General features: G+C 43.5%; 1 protein-coding gene and 1 non-coding gene across 4 annotated transcripts in view; one reads left to right on the top strand and one right to left on the bottom strand.

The window, feature by feature from the left end:
• The window catches only part of XRN1 (5'-3' exoribonuclease 1), a 216,361-nt gene extending 199,330 nt beyond the window's left edge, over positions 1-17,031 (top strand). For all 3 annotated transcript variants that reach the window (XM_073579098.1, XM_073579099.1, XM_073579097.1), the window contains 3 exons: positions 197-311; positions 559-704; positions 14,620-17,031. In XM_073579098.1, the coding sequence (XP_073435199.1) occupies positions 197-311; positions 559-704; positions 14,620-14,895 (537 nt within the window). In that variant the 3' untranslated portion in view covers positions 14,896-17,031. The remainder of the gene's footprint in view (positions 1-196; positions 312-558; positions 705-14,619) is intronic.
• TRNAV-CAC (transfer RNA valine (anticodon CAC)) lies at positions 10,671-10,743 on the bottom strand. Its single transcript has one exon. It is a non-coding gene; the product is annotated as a tRNA-Val (tRNA).
• Positions 17,032-27,092: the final 10,061 nt, after the last annotated feature.

Below are 27,092 nucleotides of genomic sequence, written 5' to 3'. Positions count from 1 at the left end.
GGTGTTGCACCGAACAAAATGAATGTGATTTTGTTTGAATTTTTTTCCTGTTTACTGTGTTTACCAATCTGGCAGTGTTTAGCGATTTGTCAAATCTCACAAGCACCCCGACATAAGCTGTCACTTTTTTATGCTGATTTATTTTCTGCTGGTCTTTTATTTTTTTTATTTTTTTTTGTTTAATTCTTTTAATTAGGGCTCACTTGGAGCAAACTTTCCTCTGCCACCACCGCCACCTCTCTTTCCAAATTATCAGCCTTTAGGAGCAAACTTACCTGCAGGATCCTTGCCAGTGTTTCCCCAGCCAGCACGTAAGTCATGGCATTTAGCTTGGTCTGCTGTGTACAATGGAGGTTTAGTTTTAGCCTGTGTACATGGGTGATGAGTAATTGTGTACAAACGATCAAATAATCATCCTGCCTTATAGTCCTGTATTGTAGCAATGCTGACTCACCAATGGTCATGCGTATATAGACACAAATATCAGCAGTTTTGTAGTGAAACTACTATACCATATGCTGGTAAATCCCATAATAGAATGACATTCTTTCTGTGCAGCCAACATCATGCCTTCGGCACCTCATATGTTTGGTGCCGTTCCCTGGAGACCGACAGTACCATTTCATAATAAAACATATTACCAAGGATCTTACCCTGGACATATGCCAAATGCTGGAAGCCACAACCAATTCATACCACTACAGGTAAGAAGTTCATGTTTGTACTTCTAAAGACCTGTAATATAGCTTAAATCAAAGTAGAGTAGATATGAAAAGTCTACCTGCGCTTGTTAAAATGACAAGTTTTTTCATTTAAACAAATCACACCAAGAAGAATCATTTCAGAACTTTTTCCAACTTTAATGTCAACTATAATCTGTACAAATCCTTTGAGAAACAAACAGAAGTCATTCTGAGTGGGAAAATAAAAATAATAAAACTAAAATAATATGGCTTCATAAGTGTGAACACCCTCTTATAATTGGAGATGTGGGTGTGTTCAGAATTAACCCATCACATTTAAATTTTTGTTAGATAGTAATCATTACACAGCTGCCATCATTTACAGGGATTCTGCTATACCCTGTATCAAGCTTAGCTTTCCTAGTAGGATTTACCTGACATTATCTTTGAGTCATTTTACAATAAAAGCCGTTGTCCATAAATAGCTTACAACACATCAAAGGGTTCTCACTATTGAAAGTTATCACATATATACCATGGCACGCTGTTAAGACGGTCATCAAGAAGTGGCTTAAATTTGGCACAACAGTAATATTACCTAGAACTGGGTGTCCCTCAAAAAAAATTAAAACAGGCAGGAAATTGGACCTAGAGGATGCCAAGAGGCCAACATTAAAGGCAGCAATATTAAAGGAGCTGCATGAACTTATAATAATAAATAATAGTAACTTCTGTAAAGTACAGGTTGTGTACTGCATGTGTCAACAAACTCCCATATTCTTCCAATGTATGGCCTCTGGAGGACTGTGGCAAGATGGAAACGTTTGCTTTCAAAGAAAAATATCCTAGCCTGAAAAATGTTTTGCCACAACCTACATCCAGTCTGCCAAAAGCATGTAGAAAAATGTGTTCTAGTCTAATGAGACCTATGTTGAATTTTTTGTCCAGAATTCTAAAAAGGCATGTTTGGCGCAAAGCTAATGCGGTCACCAAAAACACCATACCCACAGTGAAACATAATGGAGGCAGAATTATGTTTTGGGGCTGTTTTCAGTAACTGAAACACTAGCTTTAGTCAATGTGCAAGGAATTATGAACAGTTCCAAATATCAGTCAATTTTGTGACAAAACATTCAGGCCTCTGATAAAAAAAAAACTGAAGAGGAATTTCACCTTTTAGCATGACAATGCGCGTAAGCATACCTCCAAATCAACAAAAGAATGTTTTAACCAGAAGAAAAGCAAAATTTTGGAACAGCCCAACCAAAGCCCAGATCTGAATACAATTGAAAATATGTGGGTTGACCTGGAGAGGGTGCTGTTTACAGGAGATGCCCTTGCAATCTGATAGATTTGGAGTGCTGCTACAAGGAAGAGTGGGCAAAGATTGCCATTTCTAGATGTGCCATGCTGAAAGACTCCAATTCAAAAAGACCTGATTGCTGTCATAAATTCAAAGGTACTTCAACAAAGTTTTATTTTAAGGCTTTGTGTATTCAACCACATTATATTAGTACTATATTTTTACTTTTCCACCCAAAAAGATTTCAATATGTTTTTCAATTGAATTGTCCAGATTATGGGTGACATAAAGGCTATGTTCACACATTTAAGTGTTTTCTGCAGAGATATCTGAACCAAAACGTGTCTCTGCAGGAAAATACACACATTTTTCTTACATTTTTGTGTGCGTTTTTTCCATTAATTTTAATGGGTGAAAAACTTGGCAAAACGCTGAAAGAATTGACATGCTGAAAATGTTATAACTGCTTCCAATATGCAAATGGAAAAATAACCTATATGTGAAAGGGATTTCTGAAAGCTCATTGTTAGCTTGTACAGTAAAATGCATATGTGATATAAAAAAAGTCTTGCTTGTATATTGTCTATTTTTTTCACATATGGTTATCCAGAAAATGGTCTTTTATTTATTATGTAAATCAGTGTGACCTGGAGAGAGCAAATAGGACGGAGGGTTGTTTGTGTGCCCTCTCTGCCTTTCTCTGGCACTGTGTGAATTCGGCTCCCTACAGTATCACAATGCTGGCGCATAAGCAGAGCGGGGACACAACACATGCCTTTCTTTGCGTCGGCTGCTCAGGTGCCACATCTCTGTGCATCAGTGTGGTGAACTGCCACAAGAGAGTCACGTACCCCTTCCCACTTGGCTCCTGCACAGTGTGTGTGATCGGCTCCTACAGTACCAGTGTGTGTGGCTGGCTTCAGTCCAGGCGGCACTGGCACTGAGCAAGCGACATAGAGGAGGAGATGGCGTGGTGCACATTGACCGGCCATGCTATTGGTGCACTGAGCACCCTCATTTTCATAATATATAGAGATTGTTTTTTGCATAACCATAACTAAGAGAACTAGACTATAGACTTACTTGTAAGAGGGGTTAATGACTATATACTACTTATACTGCTTAAATGGCGTTTTGGGTAGATAGAATCCCTTTCAGGCCTGCGCTACAATGTGACTTTTTCCATTCCAAAGCAGTACATTGACGTGTATGCAATTGGGTTGAAAACAGCTGCCACATATTAATTAAAATCAATCAGTAGTGTTAAAGTCAGAGTGTAGCCTTAGCCTAAAGAGTACCTATTATCAAGTATGACTTTTATTATTTTAATATGTTACACATAAAAATACAATAACTCTTCTAAATAATTAAAAAAAAAAAAAATCACTAGGTAAAAAAGGCATTTGTCTATGTGAAGGGTGTGCACATGGTATGTAAATCTGACTACCTGCTGAAAGGCATTACCAGCTCCCAGCATTCCTAGCAGCACCAGGTCACTCCACAGCATGGAAGTGATGTATCGGCGCCGAGCAGCTGGATCTCACTGCGTAGAGCAGAGAGAGCACCATAAAGTACTTCTGGTGGTGGACTGTGGAGTGACAGTGAAAAAAAAACTCTTATAAAGTGAAGTAATGTCCCCAGCAGCAGCGTGTACAGTATCATTCCCTCTATAATCTCTCTGCACTAAGCAGCGGGATCTCACCAATTATTGCGCGATCTTTCCAATTATTGCGAGATCTCACTGCTTAGTGAGGAGACACTGTAGCGTGAATGATACTGTACGCGCTTGCTTCCAGGGGCATCGCTTGACTTGATAAGAATCTTCACTGGTACTCCACTGCCCATCAGCAGGTCTTCATCATTGATTTGATTCAGCGTCTTTCACTATCACATTGGTCTCTGTATTGTTCGGAGCGTTCTCACGCCATTCTTAGAGAGTAGTATGACAGTGATGGACGCTGAAGCACTGCAGAAAGTCAGGGATAACTCCTCTTGTAAAGTAACAATGTGTCCCCGGGTGAAGCGCTTCCTAGGTCTTCTGCCCATGCGTGTGCATTAGAAGCATGCATGGTTCAGAGGGATCAGTAAGAGACCATGTCATCTATAAAAAGGCATCACGCTTCCATTGACCAATATATAAGGCTTTGAAAGTCAATATCTATCTAAAACAAAAAAAACACACACAGAGAATTCACTGTCTGCTGCAGGTTTAGCCCAGTCAATATTATGTGCGCTTGAGCCTAAAATAGTTCTTTCCATCAACAAAAGTGATCACCTATCAAAATGTGACAATAGAGTATAGCGCTCAGCTATCGCCATTCCTATAGGACAATTCAGAGTCCTATTCTAAGAATTGGTGGGACACCAAGTGATGCTATGTCTCTTAGGCTAGTTTCACACTAGCGTATGGAGGAGCAGCGGAGGGATGCGGACTTCCTCTGTGAAGCTCCACCCACTGCCGCGCCTCCTCCAGTCTGCTCCGCCTCCGTCGGCATGCGGCCTGGGTACCCTATCTTTAGCATTAGGTACGTAGGCCGTGCCGATGTATGCGGATGCCTTCGCATGAGTCGTTTTGACGGTGCGGCGACCTGCGCCGAACGCAATGTGTTGCATTTTGGTGCGGTCACGGAGGAAGTCCGCATCCGTCCGTAGCTCCTCCATACGCTAGTGTGAAACTTTCCTTATTGATACGAGATGGGTTGTAAAACTAAATCCTGTGTCCTGAGTGCCAATAGGTAATCCATCCTTAAAGGAAAACAGTCATGAGAAAATCATTTATTGTTTAAATCAAGTTTTCTCTTTCCCCCATGACGGCACCACGGAGAGAGGGATCTGCCCTCAGGGACAGGAAACCTACAGATGAAAAAGGTGGTACCTCTCTCCCACATCAGTTGGTTTCCTGTCCCTGACGGGGAACCTACAGCACGTATCTGCAGTCGAGGCGGGATGCCGGGGACCGAGTCAGTCCGGTAATAGGCAGCGGGGCTCCCTGCCTCGGCTGGATCGAGGCCTTGTGCGGGCTTCCCCCGAAGGACCACCACCGGGGTCGGCGGGCCTTGAGGGTGAGTGGGGAGAGGCAGTGAAGATGGGAGCAAGTCTGTCAATCCCAGGAAAAGGGAAAAAAAAAAAAGGGCGGATGCTGCCTCCTACGAGTAGTGGCGGCGGTCACTACAGGACGGCCCCCCGCCGAGCGCCGGGCCTGGAGCAGCCTGTGGAGGGTGGCGGCGGCCACCGGGAGCCGCAAGATACAGGGCCTCGGCTGCAACTCGGAGCAACCCGAAGGGGGGTGGCGGTGGCCTCCGGGAGCCGCAAGGTACAGGGCCTCGGAGCGGTGGAGGGTGGCCGGCGGCCACCGGGAGACGGGGCCTCTGCAGGCGGGTGCAGAATGCTGGCACCGGGCGCGCACAGGACGCCGGCGGGGCGCGCACAAGCACAGCGTGATTAAAGATGGGGCCGCAGTGCACTGCTGGGAAATCCGCAGTGCGCATGCGCGGGTGGCCACTTCCGGCGGGAGCGCAGGGACCGCTGGGTAGAGGCGACGCCAAATTCAAAAAGAGAAAAAAAAAAGGCGCTCATATTTAGAACCCCACTAAAGGGGAAAGGAGCAATCACCATGAGCGAAAAGCAGAAAGAGGAGACGCGGCGGCAGTTCCCGAAGCAGGGGCAGCGGCAAACACAGGAACAGCTCCAGCATTTACAGCGCCATCGCAACTCTTCCCAACAGCGCAGCAGCAGCGGTCACGCAGGATCGCGGCGCAGCCAAAGCTCCACCATGGCAGCACAGCCAGAAGTGGATTCTGCGGTGGAAATAATCCTTATGCCCGAGATGGTATCTCTCGTTCCACAAGGAGGGTGAGTGATCTCCATGAATGCCCGCTCACGAATGTGCGATTGTTAATTTTTTTCTGTTTCAGGGGCGTAACTGCACAGCCCTAAGAAAACGGCCAAAGATCTTTTGTTCGGTGGGCTGGAACAAAAAAAACGGAGAGCTTTTCTGATCAATGAGAAAATCCACTCCCTAATTAAACGAGTGGAAAAAGCCAGACAAAAAAGTCCTCCTAACACCCAAGAGGAAATACCCCTTTGACGACTCGGCCTGCTCCCTATGGAGTAAAGCACCTAAATTAGACGTAGCGGTTGCAAAAGCTTCTAAAAAATTTGCCCTGCCCTTCGAAGACATGGGCACCCTGAAGGACCCAATGGACAAAAAAACAGAAACTTTTTTAAAAAATGCGTTGGAGGCGGCAGCAGGGGGGCTAAAGCCAGCCATAGCACCCACGTGCACTGCACGTGCCCTAGTGGTCTGGCTGGATCACTTAGATTCACAAATAAACTAAAACGTCCCAAGAGAAACAATGCAAAGATCGGTTTCTGTAATGAAGGGGGCAGCAGCCTTCCTGGCGGATGCATCAGTAGACTCGACCAGGCTGGCAGCCAGGACAGCCGCCTTCTCAAATGCCGCAAGACGTGCCTTATGGTTGAAATGCTGGCCGGGATACTTACAGACAAAAACCAAATTGTGCGCAGTCCTGTGCGAGGAGGAACTTTTATTTGGCCCAACGCTAGATTACATCCTGGACAAGGCGGGGGACAAGGAAAAATCCTTTCCCGGGTTCCCTAGTCAGGCATACAAACGGCCTTTTCGGAACAGAAGGTTCATACGACGAAAGCCCCCAAAAGGGAACAAAAAAGGATGGGAGGATAGGAGAAATAAAAATAAGGGCTTTATGTTTAACAAACTCCCCCGACAGCAAAAAGCCACAATGAAGGTACTCCCCAGGTCGGGGGAAGATTATCCTACTTTCTCCAGGCCTGGGAAAAAATATCCGCAAGTTCATGGATACTAAGTATAATAAAGGAAGGTCTAAGGCTAAAATTCAACAACCTCCCAAACAATTCTTTTGTGATAACACCCCAAAGGACATCACACAAGTAGCTGGCTCTGCAAGAAGAGATCACGAATCTAAGGGAGAAGAACGTATTACAAGAAGTCCCCTACCAAGACAGAGGCAATGGCTTCTTTTCCCCTCTCTTCCTTCACAGAAAGCCAGGCGGATCGTACAGGTGGATCATAAATCTAAAAAGACTGAACCAGTTCCTGGAAATTCAGCACTTCAAAATGGAGACAATAAAATCTTGTGTAAAAATGCTTCCCCATCTTGCTTCATGCTGTATTAGACTTGAGAGACACATATTACCATGTACCTATTCACAGAGACCACAGTAAATACCTCAGGGTGGCGGTGACTATCCAGGCGGAGATAAAATATTATCAGTTCAGAGCCCTCCCCTTCGGGCTAGCGATTGCTCCCAGGGTATTTACAAAGATAATGTCAGAAGTAATGGCCCACATAAGAGAGCAAAACATCCTGATAGTCCCATACCTGGACGATCTCTTAGTAGTAGGCGGCACCTTCCACCACTGCAAACAGCAATTGGACATGGTCATGAGATCTCTACTGAGTCTAGGATGGCTGCTGAATTTGCCCAAATCCAGACTTGTACCAAGTCAGGTGCAGGAGTACTTGGGGATAATACTGAACTCAACCGAACAAAAATGTTATCTTCCGCAGACGAAGATTCAAAAGATGACACAGATGGTGTCACAAATGGTAGCTTCCCCAGTCACTACCCTGAGAAAAGCAATGTCTCTATTAGGGTCAATGACAGCCTGCATGCCAGCAGTACAGTGGGCACAAAGCCATACGCGAGACTTACAGTGGGAAATATTAGACGCAGATGTTTCCCTACACGGCAATTTAGACAGGCAATTAGACATCTCACCAAACACAATACATTCCTTAACATGGTGGACAGACCCAGCCAATATAACCAAGGGGGTTCCCCGGGCGTTACCAGCGACAAAGATCCTAACTACGGATGCAAGCCCCTGGGGGTGGGGTGCACATCTAGACAACCAGGTGGCGCAAGGGCCCTGGACTCAGAAGAGAGTCAGCTTACTCAAATATGAAGGAGTTGCTGGCAGTAAAACTAGCTCTCGTTCATTTTCTGGATTCACTTCGCTCCCAACATACAAGGGTCTTTTCAGACAACCAGGTAGTGGTAGCATATATAAACCACCAAACCACCAGGGGTGTACCAGATCTCGAGCGCTGATGGAGGTAACAAAATCCATCTTTCACCTAGCAGAAAACAATCTAGAATCCCTGACAGCCCTTCACATAAAAGGTTCGGAAAACCAAACAGCAGACTTCTTAAGCAGAACACGCCTAAAACAGGGGGAGTGGGAACTAAGCCAGTCAGTCTTCAGCCAAATTATGAAACTCTGGGGCCAGCCAGAAATAGACTTATTTGCGAAAAGTCAGAACCGGAAGTTGGAAAGTTGGAAACCTTCTATGACCTTCTATGCTCGATCAATCCCCGGAGGGGGGAGCAGTAGCTTTAGACGCCTTCACGATCCCCTGGGATTATCATCTGGCTTACGCCTTCCCTCCATTATCTCTCATGCCCTTAGTTCTGAGGAAAATACGTGGACAAGGTGACGGTAGTGGTGATAGCGCCCTTCTGGCCACGGAGAATATGGTTCCCCTGGCTGAGAAGAATGTCTGTAACTGATCCCTGGGTTCTACCAGAAACTCCAGACCTCCTATCCCAGGGACCAGTGTATCACCCCCATATAAAAAACTTACACATGACAGCTTGGCTTTTCAGAGGGAACTCCTAAGCAATAGGGGCTTCTCGTCAAACTTGGTATCCACGCTACTACAAAGCAGAAAGCCAGTAACCACTAAAGCGTATGGGAAAGTATGGAAAAAATTCATGTCAGTATCAGGCTCTGACCCAACGGGGGAAATCCCAATAGACAAAATTCTGGAATTCCTACAGAAGGGGTTGGAGAAGGGGTTAGCTACCAGCACCTTTAAAAGTACAGGTGGCGGCCTTGGGAGCTTTGTATAACCATGACCTAGCCAAAAATAGGTGGCTCATGAGATTTATTAGAGCCTCAAGTAGATCAAGGCCGATCCCGCTACGCACAATCCCCCCCCCGGGATCTAAACCTAGTGCTAAACGCACTAACCAAATCTCCCTTCGAACCCCTAGCGGAGGCTCCCTTAAAAATATTATCCCTTAAGACCTCCCTCCTCGTTGCCTTAACTTCTGCCCGCCGCATTAGTGATATGCAAGCGTTGTCTGCCCACTCACCCTTCACGCAAGTACTGGATGATAGGGCAATTCTTAGAACCGACCCAGCATATCTCCCCAAAGTGGCGTCACAGTTTCATAGGACCCAGGAGAACTCCTTACCCTCCTTCTGTCCCAATCCCAAGAACAAAACAGAAGAGGTATTAAACACTTTAGATGTAAAAAGGTGCCTGGTCCAATACTTGACAACCACGAGGGGGTTTAGGAAGGATAGGGCTCTTTTTGTCTTCTTTCAGGGTCCACAGAAGGGTCAAAAAGTATCGAAGGCCACTCTGGCGAGATGAATATGAGAGGCCATCACCCTATCCTACTCCTCGCAGGGCGGCCATCCCACAGGACGTAAGGGCCCATTCAACCAGGGCAGTGGCGTCATCCTGGGCGGAGAAAGCCGGTGCTTCAATAGACCAGATATGTAGCGCTGCCACTTGGTCTTCCCCCTCTACATTTTTCAAACATTACCATCTAGACTTGACCTCCTCTACAGATCTCACCTTTGGGAAAAGGGTTCTGGAGGCGGTGGTCCCTACCTAGATGTACAATTTTTGTAATTCTCTCTGTGGTGCCGTCATGGGGGTAAGAGAAAATCGTAGTTACTTACAGATAACGGTATTCCTCTGATCCCATGACGGCACCCGTACATTCCCTCCCTTTCACACACAGCTGTGCACATTAGAGTGAGTTAGTTAGCTTTAGTACTTAGCCACACAGTGCCACTACTAAGTTTAATTTGATTAATTTTGGATTTTTTATAACCATTTGAGTTACAGCTGAAAGTTCTGTGTAGTGCTCTGTAAACCAACTGATGTGGGAGAGAGGTACCGCCTTTTTCATTTGTAGGTTTCCTGTCCCTGAGGGCGGATCCCTCTCTCCGTGGTGCCGTCATGGGATCAGAGAAATACCGTTATCGGTAAGTAACTACGATTCTCTCGGTCGTTTCATTGAGGGACATAAGAAACCGGGAATTGTCTGCTGCCATTAGAAGACTGACACTAGGAAAAAAAAGGAAGTCTGCTCCACCACCACAGGTTTCACCTAGCTACTCAGTGTAGCTTTCTTTCACGAAGAAATTCAGACCTGTTCCTTCCTATGGTGTTTTTTTTTCCCCGAACGTTTTTCTGTTTCCTTTTTTTTTTTTTTTTTAAATATTGTTTTCTGTCCTCTTCTCTACCATGCCCAATTTCAGAGATGATATCTTACCTCGTCCTGCCCTAACTGGTCACACATTTTGCCTGTGCCTCTTGCAAGTGTAAATATCCCTCAGGCCAGAGCACCACAACTTACGCTGATTGAAGCCACATACCCCACAGGAGTTCACCGATGTCTGACATGAAAGTGCCCCCTCTCCCCTTGAATGGGCTGTAGCTCTCTCCCAATCTATGGCTGAGCTAAACAAGGTATCCCCATCCTTGGTTTCCATCATGGACCGTCAACCTATTCACCTCTTGTGCTTTTACCACTACACAGGGTGAGTCGGGCCTACCTTCTACTCCGCACCAACATGTTTTCTAAGAGAAATACTGTGTTTCTGCCCAGTTTCGAACTGGGGACCTTTCGCGTGTGAGGCGAACGTGATAACCGCTACACTACACAAACCGGATGATAAAATCATCCGGTTTGTGTAGTGTAGCGGTCCGCACCAACATGGTAGATTGTACAGGAGATCCAAGCAACCTCTAGCGATTTCCTCCTTCAGATATCTTTCTCTGACACAGGATGGTTTTCTTGTTTTGCTCTCCTAAGGCCCAGTCTAAGGTGACAGTCTTCTACTATTCCGGGAAGTGTGGTTTATTGAAGTAGATGACACCTGGGTAAGAGAAAAGTAATCTACTCCAGATACAAGATTACTTCACATCTCACACTCCCTTCTTGACTTTCATTTTTTTTTTTTTTTTAAAGGCCATTTTTTTTTTGCATCTCTGGTCAGTTGTCATCCTTCCGGTTCTTACTCGAAGGTGCCTCTTCTTTCCGTCATGGCCCCATGGTACCCAAAGAATTTCTTTTTTCAGTAGATATCCAGGTTGCCTTTCTCCACATCTCCTTCATTCCTACTCATCAGAAGTTTCTTCGCTTCCCTATTTATTAGTTTCACTTTTAGGTAGTGGATCACCCCTTCAGACTGGCTACCGCCCACCAGTGTGTTCATGAAAGTTTTGACTGTGGTCATGGCTCTCTTGCGTTTCGAGTAGGGTGTATAATCTTTGTTTACCAGGACTATATTCTCTACTATTCCGAGAACCTAGAAAGTCTACAGATTAATCTGAACACTCTCTTACTTCAGATGGATCATCAACAAACTGAATTCCTCCCTGATACCTTCTCAGCTAAATGTTTTTCTGGTCAAGTTGCTCGATAGTGTCTGGACAAAGGTTTCTGTTCCGGAAGACAAAAAGTCTGTTCTCCAGGCCAGCTTTCACATACCTTTATGGACATCTCTAGTTCCTCTTCGCTTCTGTATGAGCATTTTGTGCAAGATTTTGGCAGCCATCTCTCAATCAGATAGGTCCATCCTCTCCATGCATTGTCCAATCTTTCTACCCTTCCAAACAGGGCAGTCTGATCTGGTGGATGGGCCTCTCCTATAATCCACCAGGGTCACTCCTTTCTTTTCATTACTTTTCATTAATTTGCACATTGTGACTACAGACACCTGTCTTTTAGGCTGAGGACTGGTTCACAGCCAGTTCACTTTGCAGGGGCAATGGAAGAACCACAAAGCCCTTATCAACGTACTGGAACAAAGAGCCATCCTTTTGGATTTGGAGGTTTTGTGCCTGCTTCCCTCTTTTCTTCCCAAAGTGATTTCTTCCTTTCACCTCAATAATGAGATAGTCCTACTTCCTTCTGACCTTCTTGTTCTTCTCCTACAAAGAGTTCTCTAAAAAAAAGTTGGACAACGCCAAAGCTTAGTTTTCATTCCGGAAGATCCTCTCCGAGGTCTGCCCACCTCTCAAACCATCAATGTTTGCTCGATTGGATCTGCTATTCTGGAATCAATCGGTGGGTTTTTACTGGGCCATGCATCATCAGGCTTCCGTTCTGCAACTCTATAAGGCCTCTACTTTGCTGCAGTGTATACCTTTTTAAACACATTTCTGTTACTTGGAAGAAGTGTTTTCAAGCGGCAGTCACTCATCTTCTGTCCTGAGGATTTGCTTTTATTTTACATTCAATTTGAAATGATGTTCTTCCTCCTCATGGACGGATGATGGCACATGATTTCCTACATTCCCCAGTGAAAAATGAGGATTTTAGGTACTGTGAAATCTGTTTCTTGTAGCCTTCATGAGGAAAATGGACATGACTTCCACACCATTGTGCCCATGTTATTTTTTTTTTCCCTGTTTTGGGTTCTTTCCTTTTTTTGCTACACCTACTACTTTTAACTAATTGAGTAGCTTGGTGCCAGTAGGTGGGTGTAGCCATCTTCCTTGTGTTCTTCTTAGAATCGGCCTCTTGGTGGCAGCAGACAGCACCCATGATTTTCTGTGTCTCCAATGATAGGTAACATCTCTATACATAGCTCATAACTCAGGATCCACCAATCACAATAGCTGATGTCACAGCTGACCCGGCTTCCCCTCTCTTCACACTAACTTTAGCTCACGCTCATTACATACTTCAATACAAAAGACATGGTCAGAGTTTGACCATTGTAGCTAAGATGTGTTTTTATTTTATACTTTCTGCTTTTTCAGGAAACATATGTACATAGCCACAATGAACAGACTCACTCTATGCTTTGTATTGCAGCATCTGATGAGAGTGTGCAGAGGTTGTAGTGAAAGAAGGGGAGCAGGGTCAGCTACTGTATTTTGGTTGGTGAATCCTGGTTATCAGCTGTGTATAGAGGTGTCGCCTTCCATTGTAATTCTGCCCATGCTGAAATTTGTCCTGAAAGGACAGGAAATATGAGTATAAAATAACCTCCGTGTCCAATGTGCTAATTTATTTATTTTTAGAGCACGATTGATTTCATGGTGCTGTACATAAGGAGGGGTTACATACTAGTTAAGATGAAAAAATACAGTGAACAAACGAACAATGACAGACTTGTACAGGAAGGTAAGGACCCGGCTGTAGTGGACTTAGTCTACAGGACAATTGCAAGATTACTAATTTTTTATTTAAAGGGAACCTGTCACCTGTTAAGTCATGTATCAGCTAAAACTATCCCCTTATTCAGCGCCTGTGCTGCATTCCAGAAATGGTTGTATAATCCCCTGACTCCCCCTGTGTACCTCCCAAAAACTTTTTCTCTTCTTGTTCTTCCGAGCTGTGTGTTAATCCGGTCAGTCTGGTCCGAGGGTCGTCCATTCTGGGCTATCTATCTCTCATGGACTCTTTATCCATCCTCCTGACTGCTGCTTGCCATCCTTTCACTTTGATATACATGGGTGACACCTCCTGCGTCATCTAAATAGCCGGGAAAAATCCCACGCCTGTGCAGAGATATCGCCGACTCGCACCTGAACACTATGCTCTGCCCTACTGAGACAAAATTATCGGTGCACATGTGCCTGCACACGTCTTTCCAGCTCATGTACCCAAATTATTTTGCCGCCATTGCTGTGCGCATGTGCACTGATATTTTCGGCTCTGCCCACAGTAGAGAAGAGCATATTGCGCAGGCGCAAGCCAGCGACTTCTCTGCACAGTTGTGGGATTTAGCCTGGCAATTTGGATGATGCACGAGGCATCACCCATTTAAATTAAAACGAGAGGATGGTGAGTAGCAACCTGGAGGAGGTAAAGAGCCGAGAATGGACGTCCCTCGGGCCGAACCAATAGGGTTAACATACAGTGCAGGAGAACTTTAAAAGGTTTTTTGGGGATGATGTAGGGGGGTGAGAGGGTTATATAATTTATGAAATGTAGCACAAGCGCTGATTTAAGGTGATAGTTTTGACATATGACAAAAACTGGTGACGGGTTCCTTTAAATTAAATAAATATATATATAATATGAACAAAAAGGAAATCCAGCAAGAACTCAGCAAACCAGGATTGGAGTAAAATGGTGCTTTTCTTTATTCAATAAGGTTAAAAAAACGACCCACAAGGATCAGGAACCAGAGTACATGGCAGAAATAAACGCAAATGGGACTACGCGTTTCGGCGACCTAACCACCTTCTTCACGGTCCAAACCTCAATATATATATATATGTTAATATATTTTACAGATTTAAAAAAACGTAACATGAAAGCATGAATTTCAGTAGGTCATTTTCTGATGATAGCTCCCTTTAAGGCATTAATACTCTGATCCGTGTGTCCCATTATTTATCATTCAATATATGACTCAATCTGTGGTCCCCATCTATAATGATGTGCATGATCCATGGACCTGTGGTCCCCAGAATTCTGCGTTTGGGAGTTTTATATGGCTGAGTTGAACTGTTTGCTGTGCTATTCTGTTTCCTTGCGGCTAGTGGATCCCACTTTATTGATGTTATTTAATTTCATTTGAAGGTAACAAAGCAAAGAGTTGCTACTAATAAGAGTAGCGAGAACTCGAGCACATCAAGTAGTGAGCAGAGACAGGTTCCTGATGTTGCCAGTCATCTTCCCTCAGAATACTCTTCTGTCAATGTGACTTCTAGACAAGCCACTCAGTACTCTGCGATACAGAAGTCTGCACCGCCGGCCTCTGGGGCTCCGCGCTCTAAACCAAACACAGGCTCAGCCAGCAAGCGGAAACCTCGGAAACTGGCAGTGAATTTCAATGTCCCTAAAACCACAGAATAAACCTGACTTTCGCATTTTCATCATCTGTATTACCGCCTTAACATTGCTGTGTACAAACGGCATGAGCTGCTGTCTGCAATTTTTATCTTTTTTTTTTTATTATTTTCTCATCAGTGCTTATATTAGACTATCCCTATACTGATAACCACTTTACATCCATTTAATAGATATCACGAAAATCATAACTGAGGCTGAATTACCATGCGGCACTTGGTCACATGTTCAACCTTTTACTTCTGGAATCTGCACTGATTATTTTATTTTTCTAAAAATTAATCCTTTTTTTTTTTTTTTTTACTTCTAATGAGTTGCTTTGAATAAAATCAAAGTTCTCTTTAAGAGCAACCTACTGCAACCATGGTAGCCATGCAACACTGCACATATGGTAAATGTCTCCAACGCTTTGATCCAGCTGCCATCTCCTGTGCGGTAAAGTATTACAGGAGCAATAGTACTTTGCATTGCCATGCTTGAGGCTGTTTTCACCCATGCTGATCATGTACGTGCCTTCATTCTAGGCAGCTCTTCTGCACAACACCACCTATTACTGTGCCTGTCTCACACAGTGTGGATGTAGCATCCTCTTCACCCTCTTGTGCTCTGTGCAGGGTGTGGTACTGTAATTTCCGCACATATAGGGGTTGTCTACTACTGGACAACCCCTTCTTAATTGCTAAGCGGTCCATCAATAAATTGAAAAAGAACTGCTTACCTCTGATCTCTGCACTGGTAGTCAGGTCACATTGTACTACATGCCTGCTGCAGTCTTTATAGCTGACAGATGCAGAATGCTGCAGCAGTCACGTAACGGCAAGGTGACGCACCACCCGCTGTAGGATTTAAGCAAAAAACGTATATAGTTTTTTGTTTTTTCGATTTATGATGGTCTATTTAGCTGCTTAAAGGGAATCTGTCACCCTATTTTTCAGCTGCCGGCACCGCCATCAGGGGCTTATCTACAACATTCTGTAATGCTGTAGATAAGCCCCCGATGTAACCTAAAAGAGAAGAAAAAAGTTATATTATACTCACCCTGGCGTCCGGTCCGATGGGTGTCGCCGTCCCGTCTAGCGCCTCCCATCTTCTAACGGTGATGTCTTCTTTGCTGCCTGTCGTGGCTCCTGCGCAGGCGCACTGCTCTGCCCTGTTGAGGGCAGAGTCCTGCAGTGCGCAGGCGCCAGGAGAGGTCCGGCTCCTGCGCACTGCAGTATTCTGCTCTGCCCTCAACAGGGCAGAGCAGTGCGCCTGCGCAGAAGCCATGACAGGCAGCAAAGAAGAAGGGAGGCGCCGGACCGCAACACACGTCGGACCAAGACCGGACCGCCCCCCGGTGAGTATAATCTAATTTTTTTTCTTATCTTTCAGGTTACATCGGGGGCTTATCTACAGCATTACAGAATGATGTAGATAAGCCCCTGATGTTGGTGCCAGCAGCTGATAGGCGAAAACATAGGGTGACCAGTTCCCTTTAACGGTAGGGTTGTCTTGTAGTGGATTATACTTTTTAATACTTTTTTTTTTTTTTTTTTACATATTTGTGACTGGAGAATGTATTTGGAGCATGTACTGGTTTACAGTCTATTTGTTTTTAAAAGCCCACACATTTGTCTTGATGTTCCCAACTTTTTATCAGACTTTTGATAAATTATCCCTCACTCTATTGTAAGCTCCTCGGCATGTGTTGCTGTAGGGTGGACTAGAATTAGCGTAAATGTTTTATTGACGATTTCCTATTTCTTCTACCTAAGGCTGTTCCAAAAGATTATGCTTTCAAAGAACACTTGTATTAATTTTCACCATTTGTTTTTTAAGTCCTGGAATTTTTCATTGGGTCTTATATAAAACAATATTTTATTAAGAAGGGAAAACTTTTATGTGCCCATTTCTCTAGTTTCTAATTTTTTAATTAAACTAGTTTTCACTGTATTTACAGTATAAAGTGCGGGGGTTTCATAGCATGTGTCAGTAATTGTGTGTAAAACATACCTTGCAGACCAGGATCCATGGCATGTCACTGTTCTGCACAATGGACAAAAACATGTTTTTAATTTTTTTTTTTTTTTTTTTTTTTTATTAAAAAATAAATGTTGATTGCAGAATTGTACACAATATATATATATGCAATGTTAAAATGTTTGTCAGAAATTGTTCTTTATCTTTATTTTATCAAATGGTTTGCATTTTGAGGTTTAACAAATGCCACATCTCTAAGAGTATCTTGAGAAGAACTAACCTCAAGTCTATGTGGACACACCGAGGCCCGATTAATCAAGACTGGCAATTTTCTTGGTGGTACTGATGAAGGGACGTGGTACAGACTGACGCTCTTGATTCTTGAGGTGGTGTACGTCTCTACATGAATCTGTAGTATCTGACAAGTGGCGTTCGCCTCCTTGTATTACGCCATAAATCTTATTCCAGTCAGGGACTGGAGTGAGATTTTTGGTGTAGGGAACACCACAGTTCGTCATAAACTAGAAGAGATGTGACGGCATGCCCCTGTCGTTCCCTCTTCCTGCCCCTGCTCCGCACATTTTGTCGGAGCTGAGAGGAACAAACATAAAAACTATTCCTATTCTTTTGCATGTTTGTCACACTTAAATGTTTCATATCACCAAACAATTTTAAATATTAGACAAAGATAACACAAGTAACCACAAAATGAATTTTTTAAAGGTCTTTATTATTATTATGGGAAAAAGAAATCCAAACCTAAAGGGTCCTGTGTGAGAAAGTGATTGCTTACCCCCAACCCCCCTCTTAAAACATAAATTACCTGTGGTTTATAACATCTTGGGAACCTGAATGCAAACTTCCTAGCCACATCCAGCTCTATTCAGGAAGGGAGCAAACATTTTTTTTTTCACTTTTTTATGACTCTGCCATAATGAATCAAAAATTCAACTAGGAGTTCAATAATAATGCTCTGTAGTTCACAGATATTAAATGACCCAGTTAATGAAGACTTCCTTGAACATGCCGTATTTGCAAAAAGATGAAAAAAGACCTTATAATTATATCACAGATAGTCCTTTAATTTTAAAAACTTGCAATGTCCAGGTTGAGAATTAAAGGGGATCTGTCACCCTTTTTATCCCCTATTAGCTGCCGGCATAGACATCAGGGGCTTATCTGCAGCATTCTGTAATGCTGTAGATAAGCCCCCGATGTAACCTGAAAGAGAAGAAAAACACGTTATATTATACTCTCCCGACGCCTGCGCACTGCAGGACTGTGCTCTGCCCTCAACAGGGCAGAGCAGTGCGCCTGCGCCAGAGCCATTACAGGATGGGAGAAGAGGACGTCATCGCATGAATAAGGGAGGCGCCGGACAGGACGGCGACACCCATCGGACCGGACCGCTCACCTCGGTGAGTATAATATAACGTGTTTTTCTTCTCTTTCAGGTTACATCGGAGGCTTATCTACAGCTTTACAGAATGCTGTAGATAAGCCCCCGATGTCTTTGCCAGCAGCTGCAAAGCCAAAAAAAGGGTGACAGATTCCCTTTAAAGACTGCTGAGCCCAATGATTGGCCGCAGTGATTACATGTTGTAGACATGGTATTACCACTGCAGTCCTGTGAACAAATAGCGATCATGAGCAGCAAAGAGATACAGGGCTTTGAAAACGTATCCATCCCCTCATGAACTTTTCCTCATTTTCTTAGGTCACACCCAAAAACTTTAAATATACTTTATTTGAATTTTATGTGATACTAGCTGAAGAGCCTGGTGTTAGTTAACTGTGGTTAGTTATAACAAATTATAATGATTTATATTGCACATAAAACATTTGATCCTGAGAGAAATTGCACTAATTGCAATAAAAATGAAAAATTTTGCTTCAACAAAACGGTGCTGGCGCATGCACAATAGCATCTATCTGCAAGCAATGCTCTCAATCTGCACATGCGCAGCCCACTGTGTTCCGAGCACCAGTGTGGGAACACGCAGAAAAATAAATTGTCGCTGTTGAACATAGCAACGCTCCTGCACTGGTACACGGAACACAGCCGACACTTCTGCAAGCTTGCAGTCAGCATCACCAGGTGAGCCATTTTCTTGGTGAATCCTCTATTTTATCTTGGGATAAGACCCTATTTGCGCTTTGTGTCTCCTCTCTTCTTTCTAAATAACTAATTGCAGTAAAGCGTATCGTATACACAGCCTACTTCTTCTGCAGCACCACACAGCAACTTCCTGTTATGACCGCAGCGGTGTAATCCATGAGGCTCCTCCCTTTTTCTTGACGTCATGCCTCACAGGAGCAACTCCATTCTAGACACGACTAAGCTAGATGTGGCCTGTGCCTGCCGCGCACTGATGCTCTGAAGGTGGCGGCCCTTATTTTAGCTCACAGCGGCTGGGATATCACAACCAGTGAGTTTTGCAGGGTGTCTTTCGAGGTGAATGTGTCTCTGCCCGTGTGCACTAACAACGTGGGCCGTTTGGACGGAGCTTTGTATGTGGTGTGGGCATGGCTTGACACACACGCGCACACATACTCAGCTTTATGTATATAGATACTAAAACATAGTAGCAACTATTGTTGACGTGTAAAGAAAATGATAGTTTTTTAAATATTTAAAAAATATAAAACTGAATATTATGACTTGCATTTGTATTCAGCCCCCTCTAGTCTGATACTCCTAAATAAAATCCTGAGTGATCAATTGCCTCGAAGTCACCTAATTAGTAACTTTATTCTACCTGTGTGTAATTTAGTCTCATTATAACTACAGCTGTTCTGTTAAGGTCTCAAATGTTTGAGAACACTAGGGATCAAACAGCATCATGAACACTATGGAACATACCAGACAGGTCAGGGATAAAATTGCTGAAAAGCGTAAAGCAGGGTTAGGATATTAAAAAAAAAAATAGGCCAAACTGAACATCTCACGGAGCACTGTTCAATCTATCATTGAAAAATGACACATCTGCAAACCTTTCAAGACATGGCTGTCCACCTAAATTCACATTCCGGCTGGAGAATCTGCTCACAGGATACTCGACAAAACTGGCCTTTATGGAATAGTGGAAAGGAGAAAGCTATTTTTTTGAAAGCAAGCTTTAAGAAGTCCCATTTGCAGTTTGTAAAAAGCCATGTGGTGTACACAGCTAGCATGTGGAAAAAGGGGCTCTGATCCAATGAGATCAAAGTAGAACTACTTAGGCTAAATTCAAAATGCTATGTGTGGTAGAAAACAAACACTGTACATCACCCTGAAAACACCATCTCCACCTTCAAGCATGGTGGTGGCAGCATCATCCTTTAGGGATGCTTTTTTTCAGCAAGGACAAAGGAGCTGGTCAAAGTTAATGAGAAGATGGATTGAGCTAAATACAAGGCAATCCTATAGGGAAACCTGTTAGAGGTTGCAAAAGACTTAAAGAGAAAGTGCCATTAAAAACATACATGTTCAACAATTTAAAAAATGTAAAGTATTAGTGTTTTAATAAAAAAGAATGTGTTTTTAATTGATCAAAATGTGAATAATAATGTAAAAAGTTTGGTATTTCCACTATTAAACACTAGGAGGAGCAGCTGCTGAAATTTGCCATAAAAACCTAGCTCACATTATGACTGCAGTAAATGTGGGCTGAATCTGCTGATGTGTGTGACGTGACTCCTTCCCTTCTTGGTGTTTGCAAACCGATAAGAGATGATAAAAATTTTGGATCACAGTGAGGACTGACGCAGTTAGTTGGTGCGGCTCACTGATCATGAACTGGTGTTAGATACATGGAGTGTATGACATGCTGCGTTTAATTCCAGCATGTTACACCGTGTTTCTAGATACAGAGCTCAGTGTATTGTATCAGTTCATGGGATTAGATACACAGGTCTGGGATGTATCATGCAGGATGGGGATTATACACATGGGTCTGAGGTGTATATCACGGAGGATCAGGATTCTGGTGCTTCACCTTCTCTCTTTCTAATTACCCTGGTGCAGTAGCAATCAGGGTAATGGTATTTGGAGTTGATGTCAGGTGTGATTTGTCAAAAAACACATCTGGCATCGAGCCTTGAGGTTAGTATTGGAGATCTGTCTATCAGGCACCCCCACAACTAACCCAGTAGTGGAAAAAAAAAAACAAAGACAAAATATATTTTAAAAAAAAACACTCCCCGACATGTTTCCTGTTTCATCTAATTATATAAAAAATAAAAAACCCATGCAGCTCCGCCATAGTCTAGGAAAACCGTCGAAGTCCACAGATGGGAAAAAAACGAGAAAAGTAAGCACTGTTCCCATGCAGAGCCGACGTAATCCATGGTGTTCCAACAACGATCCCTGAATCTGACGTCCAAAGACTATGGATCCTCGTTCAGAAAACCAAGCACCGTAGGCTGTAGGGACAGTCAGGCTGTGTTCACACACAGCGTTTTTTTCGCATTTTTTCCTGCGGATTTGCCAAAAAATCCGCGGGAAAAGCGCGAAAAATAAGCTTCCCATTCATTTCTATACATTTTCCACTTTTTGTGCACATTGATGCGTTTTTTACCGCGAAAAAACCGCATCGCTGTAAAAAAAACGCAGCATGCTCGTTTATTTAGCTGATTTTTCCGCGTTTCTGATTATTTCCATGCGTTTAGAAAACGCGCGGGAAAAAAAGCATTAAAACCGCGCAAAAATCGCGGTGAAAACGCGCAGAAAAAAACGCGCGGTTTTCTGGGAAGGGAGTCAGGTTTACATGCAGAAATTTTCTGCTACGTGTGCACTTAGCCTCACTCTGGGTCTCTGTGGACTCCACCAGACCCGCTGCCTCTGAACAGAGGTGTCATCAGTAAGAACACCACTCGTCAGAGTCGCCGAGCCCTCTGTATATTAACCCCATATTGCGCCCCACAGTATAATGGCCCATATAGCGCATCTAAGCATATATGGCCCCATCCTCCTGGTATATATAGTCGAATCCTCCTGGTATATGCGCACCCTTTCCTGGTGTATGGACCTCCATCCTGGTATATGTCTCCTCTATCCTTGTATTTATTTTTCCCATCCTTGTATATGTCTCCCCCAGGGGTGTGCCATTACAGCTAGAGGTAGGAAGAGCGGGCTCAATGCAAGAGATGCATTCGCCGTCCGACCGCATGCGCTTATGCCCAGGGACTGCCATAAGTGAGGTGTGTAACTGTCCTGCTCAGATAGTTACACCCCCACAAATGAAAATAGCCATCCCCAGTAGTTTAAGTATTTTTTATGAATAATTTAAGTTGTACATTTTATATTAAAAATTATTGATTATATAATAAATTATTAATACAAAATTAAAAATTGTGGCACCTTCCCTTTAAGACTGGGGGCATAGGTTCACCTTCCAACAGGTCAGCGACCTTAAACATATTGCCAGAGCTACAATGGAATGGTTTAGATCAAAGCACATTCATGTGCTTAAATGGCTGAGTCACAGTCAAGACCTAAAGCCCATGGAGAATCTGTAGGAAGACTTGAAAATTGTTGTTTTCAGATGTCTCTATCCAATTTCCCTGAGCTAGAGCTAGTTTTCAAAGAAGAATGGGCAGAAACTTCAGCCTCTAGATGTGCAAAGCTGGTAGAGACATACAGTCCTGCTCATCATTTTTGGCAACTATGAAGTATAAGTACACAATGTGGGATATCTCCTGAAAAAAAAAAAGAATCAAGTGAAAGTTAAATACAAAAAAAGATAATAATGTTAAAAATCAAAGGGAGGGAAAGATAGGAAACCTAAAGCTTGCTGTGACACTGGTATTTGCACCCTTTATATTAAATTAGTATGGAAACACATTTTGAATCGCCTGTGGTAAATCACAAAAGAGAATCACCTGTGATTTGTCGATGCCCATGTGACATTAGTTAGCCAATGAATGATGACTTCAGTGTCCTTAAAAGCCACATGGTTGGCCATGTTCAATTGTCACAATGGTAAAGATAATGGAGATGTCTTAGGACATCAGAACTGCTATTATTAGCAAACACAAGACTTCCAAATAGTATAAGGCCATCTCCAAAGACCTTGTTATCCCAGTTTCAATAGTGCACAATGTTAAGAAGTTTGCCAGGCATGCAGCCATCAAGAATCTCCCTAGACGTGGGGGGAAAAGGAAAGTTAAGATGTTTTTGAAGGTTGGTGCGAATTATGGAAAAAACACCATGTCAAACATCCAAAGACCTGAAGGCCAACCTGGAACAGTCTGGGGTCATAGTTTCCACAAGTACCATACACCAAACTCTAAAGCAAGCAGAGCTTTATGGGTGAAGGCCAAGGAAGAAACCATTGCTGAAGGAAAGACATTAAAAGGAACAACTGATATTTGCCAAAGAGTACCCTGACAAGCCACAATCCTTCTGGAAAAATGTTCTGTGGACAGATGAAACAAAAATACAGCTTTTTGGCAATGCAAAGCAACAGATTGTTTACAGATGGCCCAATGAAGCTTATAAGGAAAGGAACACCCAACCAACAGTTAAGCATGGTGGAGGATCCATAATGCCATGGGGTTGCTTTGCTGCGTCGGGTACTGGAGGCCTTGACCGTATCACAGGAATCATGAAATCAGAAAATAATCAAGAGATTTTAGAGAAAAATGTCTTACCTAGTGAAAGAAAACTTGGTTTGAGTCGAAGATCATGGGTCCTCCAGCAAGACAATAACCCGAAGCACACATCCACAGGAATGGTTGAAAATAGAAAAAAATGACTTTTAAAATGGCCATCAATGAGTCTTGACCTTCATCCCATTGAAAATCTTTGGAGTGAGCTGAAATCTGCCATTGGGAAAAGCAACTCTGCAAACACTCAGGAGCTTGAACAAACTGCAAAGAAGGAGTGGGAGAAAATACAAGCTGAGAAGTGGAAGAAGCTTATAGATGGCTACAAGAAACGTTTGGAGGATGTCATCAGTGCCAAAGGCTGTGCAACCAAGTATTAATTAGAGGTGCCTTTATTGCTGCACATATTCTGTTTCTTCTTTGTTTTTCAACTTGTTGCAGTTTCATAGTTTTATTGTTGCATTACTTTGGACCACTAATTAAAAAATCCTGAGGATATAACTTTGGTACATTTCCATTTATTTATGAAGATATTGAAAATTCTATGAAAAAAATGAAGGGGTGTCAATAATGGTGAGCAGCAATGTATCCCAAAAGATTTGCAACCGTAATTGCAATGAATGGTGCTCCGACAAAGTATTGACTCAGGCTGAACACAAATGCACATCACAATTTTCTTATTTATATTTTTTAAATATTTTAAAAAACATGAATTATTTAATTTATACTTCACAAATACTTGCTAATTAGTGTTGGTATATCACAATAAAATACACTTAAGTTGGTGGCTGTAACATCAAAAAATGTGGAAAAGTTAATATAGTATGAATATTTTTTCAAGGCCCTGTAGCTCAAGGCTTCAATTAACATTCTGTTTGATTTGAGATATTAAAGAAATGTTAGAAAATAATTGCATTCACTATTAGATAACAATTGGGCTGATGCTATTTGGCACCTCAGGTTATGCAGCCAAAGATTGTTATAAGCTTCTGCTTCTTCACATTGCCGCATAGTGAAAGTGATCCCTTGCATTATGCCACAAAGGAAAAGCAACACAAATTGATATTCTGGCTCACAACTAAGGCCTCTTTCACACTTCAGTTTTTTGCATCAGTTCAAATCCGCCAAGGCAGACAAGCGGATCCGTTCTCAACTGATGTGAACGGATGGCACAGGATCAGTTTTCAGACGGATCCTGAAAATGAGGAAATTTAAAGGAAACGCTGGCCGGAGAGAGAGAGAGATTTTTGTCCGGCACCCAGAAAGAATTCCGGTTAAATTAGTGTCTGGAGGATCCGCCAGAGAAAAAAACGTTGCAAGCTCCGTTTTCAAATCTTTGAGGATGGAGACGGACAGCAACTTTTGGCGGATCCGCAAAAAAAACGGATGCAACGGACGGCAATTCGTCACAATCCGCCAGTAATGGAAGTCAATGGGGAAAAAAAACAGATCCTCAAAAGAAAATTGAGGATCCGTTTTTTTCAAAACCTGGCGGATTGTGACTGATTGTAAAAAACTGAAGTGTGAAAGAGGCCTAAGGATGAACGAACCCAAACTGTAAAGTTAGGGGTTTGTACTGAACTCCAAACACTGACTTTGTACCGGACGTCTGTTTTAGCGTTCGGGTTCGGTGGCAAAGTTTGTTGAAAGGCTGCAGCTCAGCCATTCATCAAGCTTTTGGGCTATGGGCACTTCCGGAGCCCTGTGATTGGCCGCTGTGTCACTGCAATTCTGCTCTGATTAACATGGACGGGACCAAGCTTCAGTGAGTAACAATGTTAGGTTCTGTGTGTGTACTCTACACCTGTGTCTGTGGGAGTACTGTGCCTAGAAACCACTTAAGAAAAATGAGTTGAGCATCAAATAGGGAACGTGGCTGTGGGGGGTGTAGCTGCTGCAGGGAGAGGACATGGTTTTTCTGTGCCTACTACGTGCCCAAATGAGACGCCTGACACATGTTGAGGCGTGTTTAGAAGAGAAGGCTGAGAGTCCCCCCAGTTCCTTTCCATTATCTTCCACCCAGTCCCCTGCTGAAAGCGCAGAGTTGGTACCTGCAGACCATGGTCACCTAGTTTCCACCTTTTGATTTTTCTGACTCCGCTGACTGTGGTTCCGTGGGCCATCCACCTGGCCCTGCCCTATAAGTGCAAGAGATTGAGTGCACTGATGCCAAGAACTTGTTCAGTTGGACGATGACTATGTGGGAGGGTTAAACACATGCCAACTGCTGCGTCTTTCTGCAGTGTGCAGACTGGCATGGTTGAGGAGTGGGTGAAAGATGCTGAGGTCCTAGACACTACATGGAGTCAAGGACATCTGAGTGAGTTGAGAAGTTCGGAAGAAGAGGAGATGGCCAGGCTGACCCAGCTGCAAAGCAAAAGAGGGAAGCAGGGTGTCAAATCAGGGCCGCCATAAGGGCATTACTGCCCTTACTGGCGTATGGGGCCCAGTGAGCAGAGGGGGCAGGATCCTGCCAGGTCAATAACTTAACCTTGACTCCATGTGTGTCCTCGGACGCATGTTCAGTTTAAAATCTATTGCCGCGCGGGTACGCATAGCAATAAAAGCCGCCAGCCAATCTCTGGCTGACAGCTGCTCATTGCTGGCATATGACATCACTGGCATGCGCCGGGGAGGCCTCACTTCACATACGGAAGAGACCACGTGAACCATGGCCAGATAAGGAGAAAGTGTTTTGTTTTTTTTGCTGAAAGCGACAAGCCGCAATATGGGGGCAGATTAGTTAGACAGAATCATGGATATACATGGAACACATGGGGAAGGATGGAGAAAAATGAGGGAACATCATAGAACACATTGGGCAGGTTCATGGGACAGATGAGGCATGATCATGGTACACGAGGCATGATGATGGGGCAGAATGGAGACGTCTGATGGGGCATGATGAGAGATCATATGACGCAGGATGGGACACATGGGGCCAGGATGGGAGAACATATGGCTATAGCCAGGAATGAGACACAAGGGGAACAAGATTGGGGATATTATTACTGCAGTGATGTATTTTATTTTTTAGGATGTTTCCAATGGGGGGGTCCTATTATTGTGCAGGGTGACACTAGGTCGCCTTTTTTTCTTCTAGTATAGTGTTAAATTTGGGAAAAAACTAAGTAATGTGCTTTGCAAGCACTGTTCTAGATAGCTGTGTTATTTTCTGCAGAAATGAGTCCTGGCTGGAACAAGTTATGATGGTCTGAGCTGGATGAAGAAAAGCGAAGATGAAGGACTTCAACTAGAGATGTCACTGGTGAGTCAATGTGTTATCTATACACTATATAGAATATATGTAAGGAGGTGGCAGGGACCCTCACATGCCTCCTCTCTTCTGGATGCTGTTTGCACATTCTCAGGTGGCACCTCACTGTTCACCAATGTTCATATCCTGTGATGTCATGTATTGTAATGTGAATGTACTGTTTATAGGTTTAGGGCTAGAATAGGACATAGTGTAGTATAGAATAGAGGGGGGCACATTAGAGATAGAGGACAGCATAGAATAGAGTAGGAGATAGGCAACACAGGAGTTAAGTGAATGGGAGGAGCAACACAGGGTAGGGAAGTATAGTCAGGATACTTCCTGATTAGAGCATAAGCCCGGGCAGCCTGCCCAAGGGCAGGTCTTGTGAGCAGTAGTG

Source organism: Dendrobates tinctorius, unplaced genomic scaffold (assembly GCF_039654945.1).
Source record: "Dendrobates tinctorius isolate UK_male_01 unplaced genomic scaffold, ASM3965494v1 ptg000060l, whole genome shotgun sequence".
NCBI classification, from domain to species: Eukaryota; Metazoa; Chordata; class Amphibia; order Anura; family Dendrobatidae; genus Dendrobates; species Dendrobates tinctorius.
The sequence above is the reverse complement of the archived record's forward strand: the minus strand, read 5'-3'. Positions and strand labels throughout refer to the sequence as shown.